General features: G+C 42.7%; 1 protein-coding gene across 2 annotated transcripts in view; it reads right to left on the reverse strand.

Moving 5' to 3' along the window:
- LOC115090102 (exonuclease 3'-5' domain-containing protein 2-like) overlaps positions 1-25,589 on the reverse strand; it is a gene marked incomplete at its 3' end in the record, with an annotated part of 66,164 nt that overhangs the window by 16,599 nt on the left and 23,976 nt on the right. For both annotated transcript variants that reach the window (XM_029598803.1, XM_029598804.1), the window contains 2 exon segments: positions 2,069-2,391; positions 4,508-4,634. In XM_029598803.1, the coding sequence (XP_029454663.1) occupies positions 2,069-2,391; positions 4,508-4,634 (450 nt within the window).

The raw sequence follows: 25,589 nt of genomic DNA on the forward strand, positions 1-25,589 counted from the left end.
TGGAATTGCATCCAAGACCGTCTGGATATAGAAGGGGCTTATACACAGAGACTGCCCTCATGGCCCTCATGACAGAAGCCAGCCTCCACCTTGATCAAGGTCATTTTGGTATTACTAGTTTGTCTAGATATGGGCACTGCCTTCGATACAGTTTATTCACCTGCTTTTGCTAGACTGACTGTATATTGGACTACGAAATCAAGCTCTAAATTGGCTATGATTGTTTCATGGGAACAGAACAGAACATACCAAGTTACATGAAATGTATCTACATCTTCAGCAAGCCAACTACATTGGGTGTTCAAGGCTCAGTGCTCTCACCTATTCTTTTCGATGCATCCTTTGCTACCATTATACAAAGCTTTGGCATTTCCAGCTATTTATATGCTGATGACATTCAGACAATTGCCAATTGTGACCTGATACAGTCCTTCTGATAAAAATGTCTGTCTGACCAAGGTAGTTGACTGATTAACAACACAAACTCAAAGTAAACCCAACAAAATCTGAACCTATGTGGTTTGTCAGGAAAGAACCTCCAAATAAAACTTCCATCTCCAAGCACTGCTGGAAACTCAATCCAACTTAAGAAAGGTATCACCATTCTGGGAGTATGACTAGATCCCTCACTGAACTTTTCAGCACATCTCATGTAGTACAGAGCTCATATTTCTTCTGACAATTTGTTTGCCGTCTTTGATCATTTCTAGATCCAATCAACCTTAAAACCATTAACACACTCACTTATTCTCCGATGGTGAGATTACTGCAACACTCCCTGCTCATCAAGCTAGGAGGCTGTAACTTGTACAAAATAATTTTCGGAGAGAAAAACATGTACCATATTTCCCCCCTGTTGTAAGACTGACACTGGCTACCTGTCCATTCACATACAGCTCAAGCCTTTAAGGCTATGACTGGGGAGTTCCTCCATATCTTTTGTCTCATTCTCCCCCACCATCCTAGTCACCTCCTACACTCTTCGCAGCAGGAACTCTTAGTTCTCCCATCGCCAGAGACATTAGATTAGAATGCACTCATGAAAACAGCTTTTCCTATCTGGCACCATGTTTATGGAATTCCCTCCCATTAGCAATACAACTAGAAAAGGATTATCTTAAATTTAGGAAAGGTCTAAAGACATTCTTTTTATTAAAGCCCATCCAGTTTATTAATTTCTTTACAGGACATCTTAGCTGATAAAAAATGGCTGCTGACAAGGTTTATTTTTAAACTTATCAGTTATCTGAAATTTTATTTCTTTGACTGTTTTGTCATGTTTTTCATATTCTGAAATTTTTGTATCTTATTTTATCCTTATACAATTGGGTTTTTTTTGTTTTTATTATTTTTATGCTATTTAATGCTACTCTGTTTATAGCTATGTTATGTTTTCCATTTTTATAATATTGTTCTATAGTCTATTTTTTTGTCTTTTTAGTTAATTTGTTATGTTTTTACTTTATTTACATGTTCATTGTTACTTTGTACCATTTCTTTTAAACGTACATCACATAAAAGTACTTCCATGGTAATGGGAAACCGAGCATGCTCTTAGTTGTGATTTTGAGGGGTTTGTTTTGCCTTCTTTATTGACAGATAAGGTGTTTCTAATGCTGGGATTTACTGCAGGGATTTAGAAGATGTTAGCGATGGTAGCAGCAGTACTAGTAGTACAATTAGTCTGGGTTTAGTGGCTACTGCTGTAGCAGGCACTTGCTCAAGTAGGTTGGCATTATTTCTCCTGTTAAGATGGTGAAAAAGGAAAGCTCATATTTAAACAGAGAAGTTTTAAATGTATTTCTTGTTCATGCCACTCCTGTGTTGTAATCAGGTGATTTGTTTCTGAGAATTTTGCACTGATTCATTCATTACTCAAAGTTTTAAAAAGGCAAAAACCAACGCCAAAATAAAAACAAAACAGCAACAAGACAAATTTGTTCCATGATTGTGGCTAAGCAGGTTTATCCTGAAGAACTTTCAAATTCAAAAAATTCACCCTCCAAGCAACTAATTTTTAATTATGTGCAACAACATTTCACTGTATATAAAAAATCCATATAATTACCTTGCTGCATATCCCACCCCTAGAGGTTTCCGTTTCTGTTTCCTGGGATCTTTTCCTTGCTGACCCAGTTGAAGCTGGCTGCTAAGCCCAGACTTTCTTTGCTTTAGTTTCTGCTGGGAATTCACCTCGCCATTCTGATCATCACTCAAGCCACAGTTTCCTCTTCCTTTAAATGGCACATCTACCAAGTCCTGGCACATCTCCAGCACTTTTTCCCAAGCACATGACGTTTTTTCACCTCTAGATGCCTGAACGGAAGAGAATCCCAATAGGTGGAAAAACAGAGTCACAGAGATCTGCGCATCTTTGGCTGCATAACTGATCTGCAAAAAAGGAAAAAAAAAAAAGTTAAGATCTAGAGTATTACACAGATAGAAAGCTAGCAATATGCAAGACACTTAACTTTAAAAGAAAACTATTGGAATTCTCATATCATGGATCAAACTACGATGAATAAGGAGACAGATTTATTCAGCGTTTTATATGCCTGGCAATCCCTTTGCAGCCAGTCTTTCCAATCAGCTTAAAAATTGAAATGTTGCCAAGAGAGGAGAAGGACAAGTTAGAATCCAGGAGCCTCATATACCACCCTGCTACTAAATCTCTGTACAACTTTAGGAAAATCAATGTCATTCTTCATTTAGAAACTGGACAACAATTGCATAGAAATTCTGATTATAAAATAAACAAAACAAAAAAAACAAACAATAATAATAGTAAACTATTCAGAAAAGAGATTTGGTTGTAACTGATTCATCTTACACAGTGTTACAGTCATTACTTGTACTTTATAAAACTATGGATTTTTTAAAATTCATTAAGATGGCTCGGCACAACACCTTTAACAATTTTGCCACTTTGAATGTGGCAACTAATCATGGTCTCTCCAACATCACTAAAGCAAAGCAAAAAGAAAAGAAAAAAGGAAAACTACCTATAATTTGACATATACCCTCGCTCCCTGAGTATTCTCTGGCCCCAGGTTTCACATAGTTATTTTAAGAGCTGCTTTAATGTCTTCCAAACATCTGCTTACTGTCACAGGGTTGCACCCATGAATGAGACACCAGCAAAGCATTGCACAGCCTTCACCTCTGAAACTAAATCACAGCTGTGTGAGCAAGTTGGACATCTACTCATATGATCCAGTAAAACTGCAAGGGCTTGCCTTATGCAGTTAAGTAGGTTGAAGGAAAACCAGACATCCAACAAATCCACCCCTCTACTGAGTAGTTTCCAGTAATCTCTATCCAGGAAATCAAAAGGAAGGCAAGGGGAAAAACCCCCCAAATATTGGATACTTGTAGCCAATCCAGCTGCATAATTTAAAAACATTCTCCTGTATCCTAAAATATGGCATTAAATTAAATGTTCCAGATTCCACACCCTTCTATAAAATCTATATATTGTGACACAACTACCTATTCATTTTTCCTCAAAAAGCATTGAATTTTCTGGATTTAATTCATTTTGTAGCAAATATTTCTTTACCATGATTTTCCTTTTTTTTTTTTCATAAGATTGACAGAACAGATTTAACACTATAAAAAAAAAATGTGGGTGAAACTCCTTGACAGCAAGCATAAGATCAGCAGATAACGACAAGGGATTTTTGTATACACAAGCATTTTATAAATAATCCATTTAAAAGGTACATTATACTGTACAACAGACTTTTTTCCCCACTAAAGTAACTATTTATCTGATTGATAATTATGGAAGAATTGTGCCAGCCTGGTATATTATCAGGGCTGGATTACAGCTCAGTGCCTGCTGCCAGGAGGAGGAGCTGGCAGCAGCAGTGGGTTATAAAGTGAAGCAGAAGCCGTGGCATTCAGGAAGAGCAGTAATAGTGGTGGCCCTAGCCTAGCAGCAGCAGGACCTGGGAGGAACGGCAGAGGCTGGGCTGCAGAAGGGAGGAATTAGAGGGGAAATCTAAAGAGAAGGGGAAAGTTTAAAAAAAAATAATTTTTAAAAATTAAAAAGTAACCAGCCAAAGAATTTCCCCCCTCTAAGAATGATGGCTGATGCCTAAGTATTTTAAAGAGGCTTCACTATTTTAAGCCAACATAGATGTAGGGATCTTTTTTGTATACTGGCGAATTTGGGGTTTATAGAAATGAAATGAAAAAACTGCATATTATTCTTTTTAAATGCTTTCAAACCTCTGGCAATTGATTGTATTTTTAATTGCCTGTACCTCACTCAGAGTACTTTCTAATGATGTGAGATATACATTTTAAAAATGAAGGCCTAAATGTCTGGAATAGGCCTTTCCCACCACTTTTCTTTTGATCAAATTCTGTTGGTAGAATTTAAAATCCTTTGATGCTCCTTAAAAAAAAAAAAAACACACCACAGGAAATACTTTCAATACAAAGTGGTGAATTTTTCACCATCAGTTTTTGTTTAAATGGGGCAATTGGTACAGAGTCTTACCTGGTCCTGAGTCAGCTCTTCTGCCTCCCAATTACTACAACGGAGCCAAAGAGACTTATCAAGGGGAATGCTCAGAACGTGCTCAGATAAAGACCTCAGGCTGAGTCCGTTTTGATTAAGGTCCATCCTTTGAGATAGGAGAAGAAATTCCCAATCACAAAGAATAAAAATGAAGAACAGTTTTCATTTTAGTTCATAGATTTATATTCCACCTTTACCAGAAAACTGAACAAAGTGGAGTTCTGCAAGAGAAAAAGTCAATTCCCTCAGCAAAAGTAAAACCTGGGCTAAGTGCTAGAACCATGTGTTTCAACGCTGTTAATAGCCAAAAGGAAAGATCTTCCCCCATCTGCTAGCTGACCATGCATTAAAATGACAAGAAAATAAGTGTTAAAATTGTACTGTGCTGGAGGATGAAGATCAGACATCCCCTCGACCTGCTATCATTTATGAGAACAGCTGTGCCACTGTGAAATAGAGCAGGGAAATAGGGATTATAAAAACAAATTACATTTCAGGACATAGGGTGAAAGTTCATTGGTCTCCTGATGTGTCTCACTGGATGAGCAGCTGAGAAAAGGAAGGTAGTATTCCAGTGGCAAGCACTCTGATTTATGAAAAATTTCCTACTATTGCATGCCTATGAGAAAAACATGTTATAAATCGAGGCCCACTCTGCTCACACATACCACAGAAAAAGCTATAAGAAGCAACTCCCTGAATGATTTAAAAAAAAAAAAAGCTAGCTTGCTTATTGTAAAACGGGGTTCTATGCAGATAACAGGATGAATTAGCCATGACATCTGAGTGACATCTTGCGGCAGCACAGAACAGACCCACCTCTCTTGCTCAGTAAAATTTTACTACTAAGCATGTGTGGGTCTTCTCGTGCGCATGCTGCCTCATGAGACCCTCAGTTAACCGTAGAGCTTAGCTTTAGCTAGGTAGTTGACTCTCCAGGGAGGTGGGTGGGTATTAAGCATGGCTAATTCATACTCCTGTCTACAGAGAACCTTATCTACGCTAAGTAAACCTGCTTTCTCTGTCAACAAGCAGGACTGAATTAGCCATAACACAGGAGAATTCCCAAGCTGAGGGCTGCATAGTGGAGCACTTACTGAATAAAGCAACCCGGCTCTCCATGGGGAGTGGACTACTGGACGAACAGGTTGCTCAAAACTGTTTGTCCAAATTTACTGCCGCTTCTGGAGTGATTGTCTATACAGTAATGGGATGTGAAGATGTACACAGATGACCAAGTTCCAGCTTTGTAGATGGCTCCAATAGGGACAGTTCTTAGATGAGCAACTAAAGTAGCCATGGATCTCACTTGATGAGTTTTGATAGCCTTTAATCTGAAGGTTGGCTAATGCATAACAGTACATGATGCATTGTTAGTTAGTTGGATAAAATGCTTTGGCAACTGTTATCCCCATTCTGTTGTGATCATATCATATACAAACAGTTGAAAAGCCAGACAACGTGATCAAGTTCTCTTCAGGTAGCAAGCTCAGGTCCTTCAGCAGTCTAGCTTATGGAGGGTCTTCTTCTCCTTTATGTGCATATGGTCTTGAAAAGATAGTGGGCAAGACAATAGCTTATTTCAAGTAAAAACTTACGGCCACATTTTTAATCGGCTACGCACGTAAAAAACGGGGGGGTTATGTGTGTGGTTGGGCCTTGTGCGCAACGCACCGCGTGCATTTTCAAAGGGGCCGGCCACGCGCGCAACTCCCATTACATGCAGAAGTGCCGGGCCGAAGGAAAGGGGCGGTCCTGGGGGGAAGGGTGGGGCTGGAGGCGGCCGGTACAGCGTAAGTTGCTTCTGCTCCAATGGAGCAGAAAGCAACAAAATAAAAAGGTAGGAGAAAGGGTTTAGGGGTGGGGAGGAGAGGAGAGGAGAGGAGAGGGGAAGTTAGGTAGGCTTTTCCCTCCCAGTCCACTCCTTAATTGGGAGAGGCCTGATCTCGTGCCGCACATATGTTTCTAAAATTAGACCCCCCTCGGTGTGCATGTGCGCGTGGCCCACAGATTTTATAACATGCGTGGGGCGTCCATGTGTGCGTGCCAGGAAGCGTGCGTGCTTCTTTTAAATCTACCCCTTAGGGTGAGTATGGAGCACCGCTCTGTTGTGGAAGAATTGAAAGTAAGGAGAATGAGAGAAGAAAGCAGGACTCTTCTGGCTGGAGACAGGGACTAGAAAAACCACTTTCTTTGCAAGAATCTTTAGCGAAACCAACTCCAACAGCATGTAGGGAGGCTTCATCAGTTGTGCTAAGATGACATCGAGGTACCATGGCACAGGATATTTTTGAAACTGGCGGTTTCGCATGCCATAAACCATTCATGAACTTGTATACTAAAAGGAATGAGAGAGATAGGTTTACTCTTCACGAGGGTGGGATGCGGCTACAGCACTCAGATGCACAATCACAAATGATATGCTGAGACTCGTCGTCCACCTGGCAAAAATGATCAGATGGATGATGAAATGATAAGAGAAACTAGGGAAGCCAACAAATTTGGCAGAGCAGTAATAGTAGGAGATTTCAATTACCCATTATTGACTGGGTAAATGTAATATCAGGCCATGCTAAAGAGGTAAAGTTCTGGATGGAATAAATGGCTTCTTCGTGGAGAGACTGGCTCAGGAACAGACGGGGAGAGGGAGCCATTTTGGGTCTAATTCTTAATGGAACTCAGGATTTGGTGCGAGAGGTTTGGTGGGGTCACTTGGCAGCAGTGATCATAACATGATCAAATTTGATTTAAGGACTGGAAGGGGGATAATAAATACATCTACAGCTCTAGCACTAAACTTTCAAAAGGAAGATTTTGATAAAATAAAGAAAGCGGTTAGAAAAAAATTGAAAGGTGCAGCTAAAAAGATTAAGAGTGAATAACAGGCGTGGATATTGATTAAAAATACCATCTTAGAAGCACAGTCCAGATGTATTCCACACATTAAGAAAGGTGGAAGGAAGTCTAAACGACTGCTGGCATGGTTAAAATGCAAGGTGAGAGAGGCTATTTTAGCCAAAAGAACTTCTTTCCAAAATTAGAAGGACCATCCATCTGAAGAAAACAGGAAAAAGCATTAAGCATTAGCAAATTAAATGTAAAACACTGATAAGACAGGCTAAGAGAGAATTTAAAATGAAGCTGGCTGCAAAGGCAACGACTTATAATAACAGGGAAGATAAGGCCATTGTAGAAAGACTAACGGCCAAATTTGTAATCGGTTACGCGTGTGGCCGGGCCTTGCGCGCGCATTTTCAAAGGGGCCCATTACGTGCAGAAGTGTAGGGCCGAAGGAAAGGAGCGGTCCGGGTGCGGAGAGGGGCAAGGCTAGAGGTGGCCAGTAGAGCAGACATTTGCTGCTGTGCTGGGGAAGGGACTGCCAGTGCACGTAAGTTGTAACTGCTCCAACAGAGCAGTAAGCCACAAAATAAATAAATAAATAAATAAAAGTAGGAGAAAGGTTTAGGGGGTGGGGAGGAGAGGAGAGGGGAAGGGAAGTTCCCTCCCAGTCCTCTCCTTAATTGGAAGTTCTTTTGGCTAAAATAGTCTCACTCACCTTGCATTTTAACCATGCCAGCAGTCTGATTACAAAATCCGGCACGCATGTGTGCTCGGCCCAACGAATTTATAACATTTGCGCGCACGTTATAAAAATCGGAATTGTGGACACGCACGTGCTCCTTTTAAAATGAATTCTTTGCTTTGAGGTTTACTAATGAGGATGTTGGGTAAAGTTTTTCGAGGATGATGATTCAGATGAACCGAACCAAATCATGGTGAACCTAGAAGATGTAGTGAGCCAGATTAACAACTGAAGAGTAGGAAGTCGCTCAGACCAGATGGTATACACCCTAGGGTTCAGAAAAAAAACTCAAAAATGAAATTTCAGATCTATTACTAGTAATTTCTAAACTAATCTCTAAAATCATTTATTGTATCTGAAGATTGGAGGGTGGCCAATGTAACTGATATTTAAAAAGGGATCCAGGGGTGATCTGAGAATCTCTAGACTGGTGAGCCCAATGTCAAAGCTGGCAAAAACTGTGGAAACTATTCTAAAAATCAAAATCACAGAGCATATAGACAGACATGGTTTAATGGGACACAGCCATCATGAATTTAACTAAGGGAAGTCTTGCCTCACAAATCTGCTATTTTTTTTTCAAGGGGTTAATAAACGTGGACAAAGGTGAGTCAGTAGATGTAGTGTATTTGGATTTTCAGAAGGTGTTTAATAAAGTCTCCCATATGAGAGACTCTTAAGAAAATTAAAAAGTCATGGGATAGTAGACAATATCCTTTTGTGAATTGCAAACGGGTTAAAAGATAGGAAACAGAAAATAGAATTAAATGCTTTGTTTTCTCAGTAGAGAAAGTTAACAGTTGAGTGCCTCAGGGATGTGTACTTGGACCAGTACTTTTTAATATATTTATAAATGATCTGGAAAGAGGAACAACGAGTGAGGTGATCAAATTTGCAGATGACACAAAATTATTTAGAGATGTTATATCAAAAGCAGATTGTGATAAATTGCAGGAGGACCTTGCGAGTCTGGAAGACTGGGCATCCAAATAGCAGGTGAAATTTAATGTGGAAAAGGGCAAAGTGATGCACACAGAGAAAAGTAACCCATGCTGTAGTTACATAATGTTGGGTTCCATATTAAGAGAAACTACCCAAGAAAAAGATTGAGGATTCATAGATGACAATACATTGAAATTGTTGGCTCAGTGTGCTGTAGCAGTCAAAAAAGCCAATAGAATGTAGGGAATTATCAGGAAAACATTGGTGAATAAAAAGGAAAACGTATTAATGCCTCTGTATCGCTCCATGGTGAGACCGCATCTTGAGTACTGTGCACAATTCTGCTCGCCGCATCTCAAAAAAGAGGGAGGCAGTGGGAGACAGAGGGTGAGTAAGACTGAGTAGAGGGAAGGGAGTGAGTGAACGAGGGGAAGGGGGAATGAGGGAGAAAAAGTGTAGAAGGGTGCTGTGTTCGAAAATGGACTGAAAATTTTTTTTAATGTAACCCGTTAACTTAACGGCTTGTATATCATATCAAAACAAGGGGTCAGACAAAGATTCTGAAATTGGAGAAGCAGTTACATAAAGTTAGGCTTCAGTTAGCTAGACATCTGTCTGAAAGAATCAAAACTGATCACCTGGCTACACAAGCTGCTTTGAATTCTCTGTTACATCAGTCTTTGTTATGTTATAGATTTTAAAATTATAGAAACATACAAATGACGGCAGAAAAGGACCAAATGATCCACCCAGTCTACCCAGCAAGCTCATGCCAGTATCTGCTGCATTGTGCAGGTTACCCCCATGCTTAACAGTTTCCCAGACCATAAAAGTCAGGGCCCTTGGATGTTGTTTGAATCCAGATTCCCTTAACCCTTGTCGTAGAAGCAGAGAGCAATGTTGGAGTTGCATCAAAAGTATCAGGCTTAGGGGTAGATTTTTAAAGCCCTGCGCCGGCGGCCTATTTTGCATAGGCCGCCGGCGCGCGCGCAAAGTCCCGGGATGCATGTAAGTCCTGGGCTTGCTAAAATGGGCGGTCCGGGGGCGTGGCCTGTGCTGGGGCCTGGCCAGCCGGCAGGCATAACTCCATCGAACAAGGTGGGGGGGGGGGGGCAGAAAAAAAAAAAAAAAAAAAGTTCCTTCCAAGGCCGCTCAGATTTAAAAATCGGAGCGGCCTCGGAGGGTTGCACGAACAAAAGTACGCGCACGTGCTATTTTTTAAAATGTACCCCTTAGTGATTAAGGGTAGTAAAAACGGCATCAAGTTACCCTCATGTTTATTTGTTCCCTAAACTGTAAGTGTCAGGGTCCTCATTGGTTGCTGTCTGAATCAAATTCCCCTTTTCCCTACTGCCGTTGAAGTAGAGAGCAATGATGGAGTTGCATTAACAGTATCAAGGCTTATTTATTAAGCGTAGCAGCTGCCACACCAGCAAGTTACCTCCAGTTACCCCCATGTACTCTTTTCTTTATTTCCAACCTCTAGACTTTAGGGATCCACAGTGTTTATCCCATGCCCCTTTGAATCACCCAGGGAAAATGTTGGCTAATTTGATTTTAAAAAATTGGTCAGGGCAGCAGTTTACAGCAGCAGTTCGTGATGCCAAGGGGAAGTTAGTGAATAAAAGAGTGAGCAAATCAAAAGTTTTGAATGAGTTTTATCAAAAGAAAAAACTTTATACTTCAGAGATTAATGTGGAATTGGGGGGGGGGAGGGGGGAGTTTATATGGGAAAGTAATTTACCTAAAATGTCAGATGGCTCCTTGCTTAAACTTAATGCCCCTATTTCCAGTTTTGAGATTATTTCTGAAATCTGGTCAGTAGGCACCAGGACAAGACAGTTTTGAAGGGGAATTTTACAAGATTCTGTAAGATCAGGTAGCTAGTCCCCTACAGGTGGTGTTCACTGCATGTGTTGCATGGGGATCCTTTCCTTTCTCTATGAATACTGCTTTGCTCATAATTTACCTAAGCCAGGTAAGGATTCTCATCAGCTGAAGTTTTCTCCGATCTCTCTTCTTTATTTTGACATAAAACTCTTAGCCAAAATAAGGGGCAAAAGGCTGGTGGGCCTACTGCCTATGTTGATCTCTAGTGTGCAGGTTGGTTTTGTGAAAAGGAGACATCTGGTAAATCTCCAGAGAATTTTCTCTGGTATGGAATACTGTAAACATGATATTCCCTCCCTGTTGATCAGTTTTGACGTAGAAAAAGCATTCAACAGAGTAGCTTGGGAATATTTGAATCTGGTTCTGGAGAGTATTTGGATTTATAGTCTCTTTTTCAACATGGTACATCATCTTTATTCTCATCCCAAGGCTATAGTAGCATCTAATGGGCTATATTTTTCTGAGTTTGAACTGTTTTGCGGTACAAGTCAGGAGGTCCTGTTTCCCTCTGGAACCATTTTTAAGACAGGTACAGATAAATGACAAGATAAGAGGTACCATTTTGAGTGGAGATATAATGAAAATAGTCGCTTCTGCAGATGACTTACTGGTCCTTTTGATTGGCCTCCTTAACTCAGCTAATGCTACATTTTTCAGACTTTATTCAAGCTTCTGGACTTAAGTTAAAATCTTACTAAATCTGAAGTCATGGTCATGCACCCCTCTCTATGTAGTCTACAGGGTACAGAATTTCCGTTGAGATGGGTGCAAGAGTCCTTTTGTTATTTGGGCATTACCTTACCTTTGGATTTGACTGATTTTTACAAAAGTAATGTTCCATCATTGCTTGCATACAAGAGGGAAAAGATTGCTGCAGTGGTACCTGCTACCTATGTCACTTTTGGGATGTATAAGCCTTTACAAAAATGATGTTGTTCCCTAAACGACTATATGTTCTACAAATTTTACCTTTAAAATTACTTAAAAAGAGAAATTTGAAAAGAAGTTGGCTATAGAGGCAAAAAGCTTTAAAATATATCCGAAGCAAGAAACCTGTGAAGGAGTCAATTGGACCGTTAGATGATCAAGGGGTTTAAAGGGGCTCTTAGGGATGATAAGGCCATTGCAAAAAGACTAAATTAATTCCTTGCTTCTGTATTTACTAATGAGGATGCTGGGGAGATACCGGTTCTGGAGATGGTTTTCAAGGGTGATGAGTCAGATGAACTGAACCAAATCACTGTAAACCTGGAAGATGTAGTAGGCCAGATTAACAATCTAAAGAATAGCAAATCACCTGGACTGGATGGGTATTCACCCCAGAGTTCCGAAGGTACTCAAAAATAAAATTTCAGATTTATTAATTAAAATTTGTAAACTATCATTAAATCATCCATTGTACCTGAAGACTGGAGGGTAGCCAATGTAACGCCAATATTTAAAAAGGGCTCCAGGAGTGATCCAGGAAACTATGGACTGGTGAGCCTTTATTCTAAAGATGAAAATTACAGAGCATATATAGAAAGACATGGTTTAATGGAACACAGCCAGCATAGATTTACCGAAGGGAAGTCTTGCCTCATAAATCTTCATTTTTTTTGAAGGGGTTAATAAACGTGGATAAAGTTGAACCGGTAGATGTAGTGTATTTGGATTTGCATAAGGCATTTGACAAAGTGCCTCATGAGAGGTTTCTAAGAAAACTAAAGGTAATGGAATAGGAGACAATATCCTTTCGTGGATTACAAACTGGTTAAAAGACAAGAAACAGAGTAGGATTAAATGGTCAATTTTCTCAGTGGAAAAGGGTAAACAGTGGAGTGCCTCAGGGATCTGTACTTGGACCAGTGATTTTCAATATATTTATAAATAATCTGGAAAGGAATAAGAAGAGTGAGGTAATCACATTTGCAGATGACACAAAATTATTCAGAATTGTTACATCAAAAACAGATTGTGATAAAGTATAGGAGGACTTTGTGAGACTAGAAGATTGGGCATCCAAATAGCAAACGAAATTTAATGTGGACAAGTGCAAGGTGATGTATATAGGGAAAAATAACCCATTCTGTGGATACACAATGTTAAATTCCATATTAGGAGCTATTACCCAGGAAAAAGATCTAGGCGTTATAGCAAATAATAGATTGAAATTGTAAGCTCAGTGTGCTGTGGCAGTCAAAAAAGCAAACAGAATATTAGGAATTATTAGGAAGGGAATAGTGAATAAAAAGGAAAATGTATTAATGTCTCTGTATCGTTCCATGGTGAGACCGCATCTTGAGTACTGTGTACAATTCTGGTTGCTGCATCACAAAAAAGATATAGTTGCACTGGAGAAGGTACAGAGAAAGGTAGCCAAAATGATAAGGGGGATGGAATGGCTCCCCTATGAGAAAAGGCTAAAGAGGTTAGGGTTGTTCAGCTTGGAGAACAGACGCTGAGGGGGTAATGATAGAGATCTATAAAATCATGATAAGTCTAGAAAGGGTAAATCTGATTAACAGAAGGACTAGGGGGCACTCCATGAAGTTAACAATTAACACATTTAAAACTAATTGGAGAAAATTCTTTTTTACTCACATGCACAATTAAGCTCCGGAATTTGTTGCCAGAGGATGTGGTTAGGGCTATTAGCGTAGCTGGGTTTAAAAACAAGTTTGGATAAATTCTTGGAGAAGTACATTAACTACTATTAATCAAGTTGACTTAAGGAACAGCCACTGTTATTACTGGCATTAGAAGCATAGGATCTACTTAATGTTTTGGGTACTTGCCAGGTACTTATAATCTAGATTGGCCACTGTTGGAAACAGGATGTTGGGCTTGATGGACCCTTGGTCTGACAACTTCTTATGTAAAAAGGATTTATGTACCCTATGCATGTTATTGGCAAAGTTTTTTTGGACAGCTAAAAAGCCCAGAGCAGCATTCACTTCATTAGGCAAATGGAAGGAAGGTGGGCTACATATGTTAGATCTAAGGATCTAATGAGACATCTGCAGGATTGGATATTTGATAAGGGGAATATACATCCTTAGAGATGGAAAAAGGCCTAATGCAACCTCTACATATTCATCAGTGGCTATGAGGTAATGTTCTTATTGTCTTCTAAGATCTGTCTGGATGTAGATTTTTAATGTATTTTGCAAAATCCTGAGACAATGTTTTATCTGCCTGTTCAGAAAACCCTGACTTTAGCCCGGGCATTTAGTTCTGTTTTGTTTTCTTTTTTTGTGTGTGTGTTTTGTTTTGTTTTTAAAGAGGAACAAATAAAGGGTTAAGGAGGATTATTTAGATTTTGGACACAGAAAGAAATGTTCAAAAGTTCCAAGAGCTAAAGCAGAATTATGAGTTACATAAACTTTTTTGCTGATCTTCAATTGAGGTACTATGTGCAGACTTTGGGGACAACCAATTTAATTTCTTCTTTTACAGATAAACATTTTTTTAAGCATGAAGAAGTGGAAACATTGTCCATTTCAATCCTCCACAAATCACTTAGGGGTTTACAAGTCTGGAGGGGAGGGAGAGGTGGAAACATAAGGGATTTGTTATCCAAATGGCAAAGTGACCTGGACATTAATCTCACCTGTCAGCATTTCTTGTAATGCTTTGGCAAAATTCCCAAACTAAAAGTGTTGATGTACAAAAATTACAGTATAAATTTCTTAGACAAGCATATGTTTCTCCAGCTCAAGCACTCAGGACTAAATTTATGCAGAGAAATTTATGTTTAAAATGTACGGTAGCTACGGGTACATGAGGCCATTTGTTCCGGTCCGAAGGCACGAGCTTTCTGGGATTGACAAGTATTATTTGGAGGCAGTAATTGGTACTTCTCTTGTACTGCTGGCTGAGGGCGTCTTATTTGATGCCCCAGGTTTCTTGGGCATTCTTAGTGCTGAAGCTCATACTTTCATAAGGAAATCCTGCTTGCTGGGGAAAAAGGTGATTTTGCGGGTATAGCTGGAGGTCCTTTTTTTTTAGCAATGGAGAAATGCACCGTTTGTATTAATGCTTTTGGAGGCCATGTCAGTCACGTAATCTCCAGCACACAGGCATAAATAATTTTTTATAATAATGGAAGGTCTTTATCCAAACTATCACCTGAGGCCCAGAGTGGAATTCTTAACTATTTGTAATTTTATATTGGATATACTACTTTTATTTTTACAATATCTTCTTTTTGATGTTTATATTTGTGTCAAGTTCTTCAACCTCTAGGGGTGGGGGGGGGGGGGGGAAGAGATTGAAATTTTAAAGGTATAACTCTGTTCTTCTATATTACAGTTTTTGGTACATGGGGAATTCATGTAATAAATGTTGTTCTTATTTATATACTGGAGCTCTCAAAAGTATATGTGGGAATGATGAATGTTCTTATTTATGTTGTTTAATTCAATAAAATGTTTGAACACAAAAGCATATGCCCTTGTGGTAGTTGGTTTCCTAGGTGAGATCACAATAACTTCATCTACTTTGGATACAACAGTAAAGACACTATCAAGTTCTCAATATTGATTCCAACTAGTTGAGGTGGGGGGGGGGGGGGGGAAAGGTTCAATTGACACACAGGAGAAGAGTCATCTGTCAGCAGTGCTGGATCAATTCCCAGAGAGATCAGACAGCAGCTAATAATTTAACAAAATAAGAGATCAGCTGCCTGCACCATGCTGCGGAGATGAGGATGTTTCAAGCCCGATCTTTGCTCATCTTTTGAACTGTCCTCGCCACTAATGACAGTGGAGGAAAAGCAGAGAGTAGATCTCCTCCCACTTCAGCAGAAAAGCACGGGAGCAGAGCTTACTTTGCTTTGAAGAATGGTGCAAAAGTCTGACCTTTCTCTTGACTTTTGATGCAAACAAGTTCATTGACAGGCACCTCCAAAGGCTGAAAGGTCCGTTTGCCAATCTTTGGTCCAGAAACCACACGTGTAGTTGAAAGATCCTGTTGAGGCAATGCGCCAATGTGTTGGATATTCCAGGGAGATAGGCCACTTGAAGTGAAACCCCATGACAAAGAGCCCAGGCCCATATTCTTTGAGTTTTCTAGCAAAGGGTCCAGGACCCTATGCCCCCTTGCTTGTTCACGTAGAACAATGCAATTTGATTGTTGGTTCAGATCAGAATTCTCTTTCTTTGAAGCAGGTGAGTGGACACTCTTAACACGTGCTGGATGGCTCACAACTCCAAAAGATTTGGAAGAGAGACATTCCATTGTCATCCATGTTCCACGAGTTCTTAAGTAACCCATATGCACATGTCATCCTCAGATGGACACATTCATGGCCAGAGGTCACTCAATATGTCAAAGCTTGAGAGGCAAGCCCACCTCAAGGACCACCAGATCCAGCTACTAATGATGAGATGCTTTCATCACTGGGATTAGCTGCACTGAATCAGACAATGGTTGACTCAGTTGATCACATTGAAAGCAGAGGCCTCACTGAAGAGACCACGTTGAGGCAAGTCAGAGGAACCACATATACCGCTGCTTCCATGTGGCCAAGAACAACTACAATTGCTCAGACTGGGACCTGATCTTGCTGTTGCAGGTTCTGACTGGTGTCTGAAGATAAAGTGCCCTTTTCAAAAGGAGGAACTTCCTTTCTTCCAAGAGTCTATCCAAGAACTGATGATCCTCTGAGCAGAAACAAGATTTGACTTTCAAAATTGACTATGAAGCCCAAGGACTTCAGGAGCTGAATTGTCTTCTTCACAGAGTCCAACACCCCCGCTTCAGAAGACACCATCTTCAACCAATCATTGAGTACAGGAAACCACAAAACTCCAAGTGACGAAGATGTGCTGCTATGACTGCTAAGCATTTTGTTAAGACCCTTGAGCTACAGAGAGGTTTAAGGTCAGAACTTTGTATCTGAAGTAAGCCCGATGTATTTCCAGTGTAGCAGGCTGGATGGGGATGTGAGCATACGTGTCCTCCCAATTCCAGAGTGCATATTCAGTCCTCCAATTGGATGAAAGGAAAGATGGTATGAAGGATGTTCATTTTGATCTTATCTCATAGCAAAACTTGTTCAACCCTTGTAAATCCAGGATGGGTCTCAACCCCCTCCCCCCCCCCTGATTTTTTGGGAATAAGAAAATAGTGGAAATAGAACACCCTTGTCATATTGTTCTGGAGAGCCAGGTTCTATTACCTGCTGACTGAGAAGTAACTCCACCTTGAGACCAAAGCTGGATCGAGTGAGACAGATCTGGATTGAAGGCTAAAACATTAGTGAGGCACTGGATAGCAGGAGAAGCACAAACAGTAATCAGACTCCACAATTCTTAGGATCCAGCAGTCCTTGATGACTTCCTCCATACATCAAGGAACAACTGAATCGGCCCCCCCCCTATTTATTTAAAATCACTTCTATTTACTTATAATATGATTCAAGGCAGGATTACATGTCAACCATTAACAATACTATAGTCAAGAAATAACATAAACCTTAAAATCAGTCCATATCAAAACTATAACAAAATTAAAATAATTACATAAATTTATAAAGAATCTTAGATTGATTTCTAAAAATGTTTAAGTCCCTCTTATTCCTCAGACTGGCTGTTGATGTATTGCACAATGGGGGACACGAATATGAACTAGCTCACATCAGTGCTTGGCGGAACTTATAATCCTTAAGAGCTGGAATATTTAATTTTATAGCAGTAGACCGTAAAGTATGCGAGGGCACATAAGTCTTCAGTCTATCACCCAAGGAGCAAAAATCTTCTGAATATAGATACTTGTGCAGTAATACTAAAATTTTAAATTGAACTCATTGATCTGGGGTCTGTGGATTGAGGCCCTTCAAAAACCAGGCTTTGGCTTCAGTTGAGGCTACTGCAGTATCTTGGGTCGGCGCCTCTCGCATGGCTGTCCATTGGCCAGAAGTTGTTGCTGCTGCACTACAGGTGGAGCACAATAATGCTGAAACTGGTGGAAAGAGTCTGCTTATAAGAGAAGTAGAGATGCCTGTGATCAGAAAGTTGATCGGTGTCTCCTGAAAAGGACTGAACAGTTGCATATTGTTCCTTAAATTTGGGCAATCATTTCTCTGGACTTTAAATCGCTGAAAGGGCTGTCACCGGCACAGAGGACATCAGCTAACTCCTCATTGACACTTTCCCGAAGACTGCTCACCCTAAGCCAGACCATCTATCAAGCCACAATGGCCGATGCAGAGGATCTGGCCACTGTGTTGAAGGTCTCATATCAACCAGGTGCCTCTTGCTCTTTGGCCTCCCAAAGAGCCTAGTGAAAACAGTCTTGCTCCTTGTCCAGGGACTCCACCAGAGGCTTCAGTTTGTCTATGCATTTATGTAAGTACTGAACCATGTAGAGTTGATGCGCCAGAATGTGAGTGTTCAACATCAATCTTTAGAAGACTTTTTCCCCCCCATAGTTATTCAGCAACCTGAGGTCCTTACTCAGGAGCATATTAGAGAAAATTCAGGTCTTCTTGGCCCACTTTAGAGCGGACTCCACCACCATAGACTGGTGAGGCAGCTGTACCACTCCGGAATTAGGTGCCTGCTGCACCCTATAAGCAAGATCAAGTTTCCCCAACTACCAGAAGGCAGGAGACCAGACTGTCTCATATTCTCATTTGTAGATCCCAGAGGATCTCATGTGCTGGGATAGCAGCCAGCTCAGATAGGGTTTCCAGGTCTTTGGCCTACTTCAGATCCCATGTGTGAGGGTCTTTATCCCTCCCGACACCAAATGGCCTTACCTAGCTTAAGAAATCTGGGAGTATGAGATATCTTCTGTAGGGAAATCTCACAGACTTCTCCTCTGAATAAAAGGAGGAAATATGCTAACCCATGAATCTGATGAAGGTGGCTTCCATCAAGGCGAAGACCTCTCATCTTGGAGGGGAAAATTCCCAGGGTAGATATGAATTGGATGTGCTTTATGCTTCATCCTCTAAATGTTGGCTAGACTCCGTGTAGGGGGATGGATTGCCTGACTGGGATGGGATGACTTCCTCCATCTGAATTAGTGATAGGACTTTCCATGGCATGGGAGGGAGGGACCCCCCACCCCCAAGGGACCAATTCTGAAACCTTAAGTCAGGAGAAGCTGAAGCTCCTTGTCACTGGTCACCAAAGAGGTAAAGAAATTCTTCACCAGCTCGGAAATCTGGTCCATGAACTGCTGTCCTCTGGGCAGAAGTTGGAGAAGAGACATCATCCTCTGATACTAGTATGGCATCATCTGCCTGAGATATGAGCACTTGACTCCAGGCTGCCGCTTTCTCCTGTAATGCCTTTATGGAGAACAGGGACAACACGAGTAAATAGGGTATGGAGTCTCTAAACATAGCGATAAAGGCCCTGGCTGGGTACCTCGTACATCTACTCATGGACATGGCATCTGGACAGAAGAGGAGAGATGATGTTAAGGGCATTTTCAGGGCCAAAAATAAGGGCATCTGAATTGAATCCCCTCCTCCTGAATCTGGGGCCACACTAAGTCTTGTTGGCACGAACCACTCAGCCTTCTGCCCTGATTGAATCAGTGGCACTGGAGACTTGTGCATGGACTCGCAGGATCCTGGCTCCATTTATGGCTCCAGGGAACGTTGAGTTAATGTGGGGACTTGTGTGCTGACAGCGCAGAGGCGTTTTGTGCCAATTAAGTCAACTGGCGCTTTTTCTTTGGTGTTGCACCACAAGATGGCAAACAGGCTTGGCGTGTGATGTGAAATAGCCTGGCTCTGGCACTTGATGTTTCAGCACCTTCTTCAACTCTGATGCTACAGCAGTTCCAGAACCTGGTGCTGTAGGAGGGGAGCCCTGCTCAAGGAGCTCTTGCTCAACTCGGCACGGAGGGAACGAGAAGCCCTGCTCTTGGAAGACAAATGGCTTCATCCTTCCACTAATCTGTGGAGCTCCGCCATCTTACAGGTCCAGTTCTACTAGATCCTTGGGGACATCAGCCCACATTTGTAAAAGTTCAAGGAGTTGTGATCAGGACCTAGGCAGTTGTAGCAGATAATAATTATCAACAGCAGTTAACAGATAATTGACATCTTTTGGCCACAAACATAGTCCTTAAAGCCATTAGAATCAGACATTTTTGATCAAACCAACTTTTTTTTTATTTTTGGTGAGGAGGAGGAAGAAGAACTGAAAAGTGCTATTTGAGGGGTTGCAAAGGCGAAGAAAGAGGCAACAAGAAAAATTCTGGACATACACTGCCAGAGGCAGAGAAACAATTATGAAAAACTAGCAGGAGGGTACCATAATCTGTATTTCTTCATCCAAGCTTACATATTATACATTCTCAGTATGGCATTTAGATTAGGTTTCTTATAGTTCAACCAGAACAATCATCAGATTGGGACAAAATTCCTTCTCTCAGGTGCTCCACTCAGAACAGTCCAGATGCTTTGCCTTGCTAATGTAGTTTACCTTTTGGGTGGGATTGTGACTACATTTTAAATCAGTTTCAGAAAAATATCTTTTGTGATGTCTGCTGAAGACTGTGAGGGTGATTTTCCAAATGCCCACACTGGGCAAAAATTTGTGGATACTTCTGACCTGTGCAATTTGCACCAAATTTTTCATGGGAAGGCACGCGCCTACTTTCACTTTGAATCATGTGTGTACAAAATATTTTCGCACATTTGCACCTGCTTTTTCCATATACTTTTAGCCATAGAATGTTGCGTTCGTGCCTGCTTTCACCCTCACTCCACCCTCTGTACCCGAGTGGTGACTCCCTCCGTGCCTGATGGACGGCTTGATGCCACGGCGTCTCCATGCTGCTCCTCCCCGGCATTCCCGGGCCGGCTCGATGCTGCGGATCCACCATGTTCCTGATGACGTAGGGCGCACGCGCTCCGAAGTATGTACCAGCAAGGGCGCGAACCTCAGGGGTGTCCCCCTGTATTGACGTCATCCGCTTCCAACATAAAAGGTCTTTTCTTTTGCTAACAACTCGAGTTAGCAAGGACTCCGTTTGGTCTAGCCCCAGCTATCCAAACACCATCTTGCACCACAGGATTGTTTGCGGGATTCCTCCGGACCCGCTTCACTCTTGCAGCATTGCCTCTCCGGACCTACCGGGGTACCCACTCCTCGGGGGCCTCATTCTCTTTCTCTATTACAGAAAGGAACTGGTACTCGCTCCTCGAGGGCCCATGTTCCTAAACCTTCTGAAGACGCTCCATTGCCTGGAAGCGATCAAAGATACGGACATTGTGAATTATTCTTTCAGACTACAGACAGGAACTGGCACTCACTCCTTGAGGGCCTATGTTCCTGAATACTCTGAAGATTCTCCTGTCTAGAGGCCATTGCATCTACAGACAGACATTGTGAGTTACTATTTCAGATGGTAGATCCGGTACTCGCTCCTCAAGGGTCTATGTTCCTGAACACCCTGAACATTCTCTATTGAATGGAAGCTATTCCAGTTACAGATTAGTGTGAGTGACCAGCGCTCTCTCAGAGCTTCCCTGGAACTAGGTACTCGCTCCTCAAGGGCCTAATCCTTTCCAACTACTGAGCCATATCAAGACCTTGTGTGAGATATCATCTAGTACTGGCTATGTATATCTGCATATCCTGTCTATTCACTATCTACAGTCTGTTTGCAGCTCATCAACCTGGGAATCGCAGTTCCAGTCCCTGAGGGACTTCAGCCCTGCCGGGCATACCAGCTCACTACTGCCACCTCTGGTGGTTATACTGCTTATCTAATAAAGAACTATCTGTGTCCGTCTCCATACTCCAGCCTAGCCAGTGGTCCCTCTCGGGACTCCCTCCTGAGGACGCTGTCATCTGCCATCGGCCCAAGGATTTACCTATTTACTTTCTGTCCAGCTGCACACCATCTCCAGTACTCTGCTGGTACAGATTGCCAACTCTGCAGTCTACATTAACATTGCCATTCCTTAGCAGACCCATAGGAGGCAGTTCACTACAGATTGCTATTCCTCCCTTAGAGGAGGGACTTCCATCAGACTGCTATTCATATCTGCTCGCTCCTCCCATCCGTATCGCAGACCCTGCAACAGATTGCTTACCGTTAGCACTATTACAACAGATTGCTGGCTCCTCCCCTTGTGGGAGTGTCCAGCAGCAGGATCCTATCCGATAGCTCTCTCTAGCAGCCGACCCCACAACAGATTGCTGACTCCTCCCTTTACAGAAGCATCCAGCAGCAGGTCGCTAACAGATTGCTACTCCCTAGCAGATCCCTAACAAATTGCTAACTCGAGCAGCAGATCTGTAACATACAGGTCGATACAGTAACGTGCAGTTAAAGATTGCCCGTCTGTAACGTGCTGGGAGCGCACAATACAGACGAGTAAGGCGATCCAGCGATACAGTCTCCAGTTTCACGCGTCCTTAGCGCTTCCTAAAATAGACTCATAACCCTTTCCGCACCCAGCATGTAAATGAACGAAAAAGCTGTATAATGAAGGAATAGCTATTCCCCTCCGATACTGTAACAGGCGCTGATACTATCTCCTCAGTAACCCGCTGTTTTGCCGCGGCCTTAACGTGTTAGTTTACCGCCTCCCCCTAGTAGGAGTTAGTGTAGTGTAGTGTAGTGTAAAAAACATTGCTTACCCGCCCTGGTCCCGTCTGGTCTCCGGTCCAGCCCGTCCGGTCTCCGGTGTAGCCCCAGTCCAGTCTCCTGCAGCCCGTCCGGTCCCCTCCTCCCGAAGCAAAAAAAACCAAAAAACGAAAAAGTAGCAAGGCTCGGGCCTGCTACGGCAGTCCCTTCTCCCTTCCTCCCGATTTCGCACGGCCATTCATCCAGGCAGAGGGAACCGGTGGCGAAAACGGCCCACGGTTCCCTCTGCCTGGATGAATGCATGGCCACCGGCAGTGAAGGAATGGCCGTGCGATTTCAGCGCTGAAGGCAGTCACATGCCGTGACCACGGCATGTGACTGCCTTCAGCGCTGAAATCGCACGGCCATTCATCCAGGCAGAGGGAACCGGTGGCGAAAACGGCCCACGGTTCCCTCTGCCTGGATGAATGCACGACCACCCGGCTCCCTCCGCCTGAATTAATGCGCGCCTGTGCGACCCGGCCTCGTTTGAACACGCGCCCACCCGCCCCCCGGATCCCGCTGCCGCGCCCGCCCAATCGAACACGCGCCTACCCGCCCGCGGCCTCGATCGAACACCCGGCTCCCGCCGCCGCCCGCCTGGACCCACGCCGCTGCCTGGATGACCGCATGAAAGTGACAGGTATTAAAAAAATTTTTTTTTTTAACACTCAGGTTTTTACATATTTTTTTTTTTTTTTTTACACTTCCTGGTGCCTGTCATTTCAAATGTCATTTGAAATGACATTTGAAATGACAGGTACCAGCGCACCCAGGTTACTGTATAGAAGCTTATCTAATATGCTTCTACAAAAAAACTTTCCTTAACTACACCTCAGGGAATTAAGCAATTAGGAGTCTGCATAATTTGTAACAGTATATATAAATCGCACTAATTTGCTTAATTCCTCCCCCCCCCCCGAATGGGGCCCCGGTATTATTTCCACCTCCTGGCTCTGGTTCTCAGAGGTGGCTTCTAGTAAAAGGGGTCCAAACTTAACACGGGGGAGCGCTGTGGTAGCCCCTACCCTGCTCCCATCCCTTATCCAATCCTAAAAGGATCTTCATAGAAGTGGCAACAAAATCTTTTAATTTATGGCAACATTATTGTTTGTCTTTTCACTCTCTCCTTGACCTGGCTGTCTCACTCCATTACAATATGCAAGTGTTATTCTCTCAAGCTGCTATAGAGCAAATTATCTAAAAACAGGCTTTGCAGGCATTCCTGAACTTTTAAGGTGCTGAGAGAATGGGAGATAATTACCTGCCAAAAGTAAACAAAGACTTTGAGGGCTTCAGACTTTTACAGGACTAGCACAAGGGCAGTGGTGTTTCCCATTCAAATTTAACAGGGGGATCATAGAATGGCAGCGATTCCAGTGCCTCCAGACTTTCTAACTGCTGCACGTTTAAGGGCTAATTCAGATATGACATGATCTTGCTGCTAGGGTAGGAGGCCTGAGCTAAATGTGAGGAGACTCAGGCCCTCGAGGCTCCTCCATAGCTATGCCCTAGCTCCAGCGCTGTTGCCAAGTAGCAGGAATGTTGAGTTGAAGGTGGACCCTAGGCCTGGTGCAGGATTGGTACAGCTCTCTGGTCGGAACCAGAGAGCGCCTGCCACCAGGAGGCGGAGCACACAAGGAGACAGAGGCTAGCTGGAGCTTCACCAATAACAGTTCGGGGTTTCCGCAGGTTGAGCCCTTGGGTTCCCAGCCCGCCTGGACTTAGGTGGGCCTCTGGTGGTCTCCCGGAGAGGTATCTGAGAGGTGTGCCCACCACGAACAAAGGGTGCGTGGCTGATGCAGAGCGGAGAAGTAGACCTGAACTGGAAGCTCCGGAGACCTTGGAAAGGCAACAGTCAGAGAGGTCGTCCGAATGAGACAGGCAGCGCCTGCAGATCTAGCCACATGGAAGCCGCGGCTGTTATCCAAGTACGTTGGCCCGAAGGTCACTGGGGGCCAGAAGAGAGAGTGTCCGAGTGTAGTGCAAGGGTCAGAGCCAGAGTATCAGTCCAAGAGAGGTCAAAGCGAGGGTCAATACCAGTATCAGTCCATGCGTAGTCGAGGCAAGCGAGGGCCGGTTCCAGGCGGCAGACAGTAGGATGGTCAGGTAGGCAGAGGTCAGTTCCAGGCGGCAGACAGTAGAATGGTACCAAGAAGTCAGTCTGGATAGGTACTACCTGGGAAGGACACAGGAACAAGGAGACGCTGGAACAGGAGACACTTAGAACAAAGGCAAACTAGTACACCAATGGTGTCGACCCGATTGCCAAGGCAAAGAGCAGTAGTCTGGGCCCTGCTTATATACAGGGCTCAGGTGATGTCATCGGGGTGCGCCGCGGATGGGTTTCCCGTGCTTGGCCTTTTAAATGTCTGGGAGTTCCGCGCGCTAGGGGGCAGGGCCAACACCATGGAGGACGCCGAACCCCGGTGCGAGGAGCGCTGCGAGAGGGAAGGCCCTGATGGGCCTGGAGACACCCAAGGACGCCGCGAATGAGCAGTGATGGTGGAGGCCGCAAGTGAGGAGCTGGTAGACAAGCACACCAGGTGAGCAGGCCCGGCCATGGCACCAAAGCAGCCGGGAAGCGCAACAAGGAAGGGATGCAGCACTTGTTTTTGATTGTTAAAAAATTCTGCCACCATTGATTTATTCAGTATTTGGTTACTGAAGATTTGATTAAAAAATAAAGATGGCAGATTCAGTCATGAATGCATAACAACCGCATGGAAGCTAGAAGAATTAGTTGCTCTGGAAAAGAATTACTGAAAGAGCTTTGTAAGTGCTGTGTTTGTTATTAAATTGGTTTTATTTTACCTCTGCAATTCAACAATGATTATTGTATATTGCAGTTGATTTCTAGAGCTTTATGAGTGCCTCAATAAATCGTCCCTGAGGAAGAAGTTATAAATGAAACATGAATCGTGTTGGGCTTGGCGTTAGCATTCAGCTCTTTTCATGAACTTTTGATGCAATAATTTGAAAGATAAGTGACGGTTTTTCAAAGACATTTTTATGTACAAACATTTACAAAAAAGTTTTGAAAAAAATTCTGTGTTTTAGTAA

Source organism: Rhinatrema bivittatum, chromosome 4, assembly GCF_901001135.1.
Source record: "Rhinatrema bivittatum chromosome 4, aRhiBiv1.1, whole genome shotgun sequence".
Lineage (NCBI taxonomy): Eukaryota > Metazoa > Chordata > Amphibia > Gymnophiona > Rhinatrematidae > Rhinatrema > Rhinatrema bivittatum.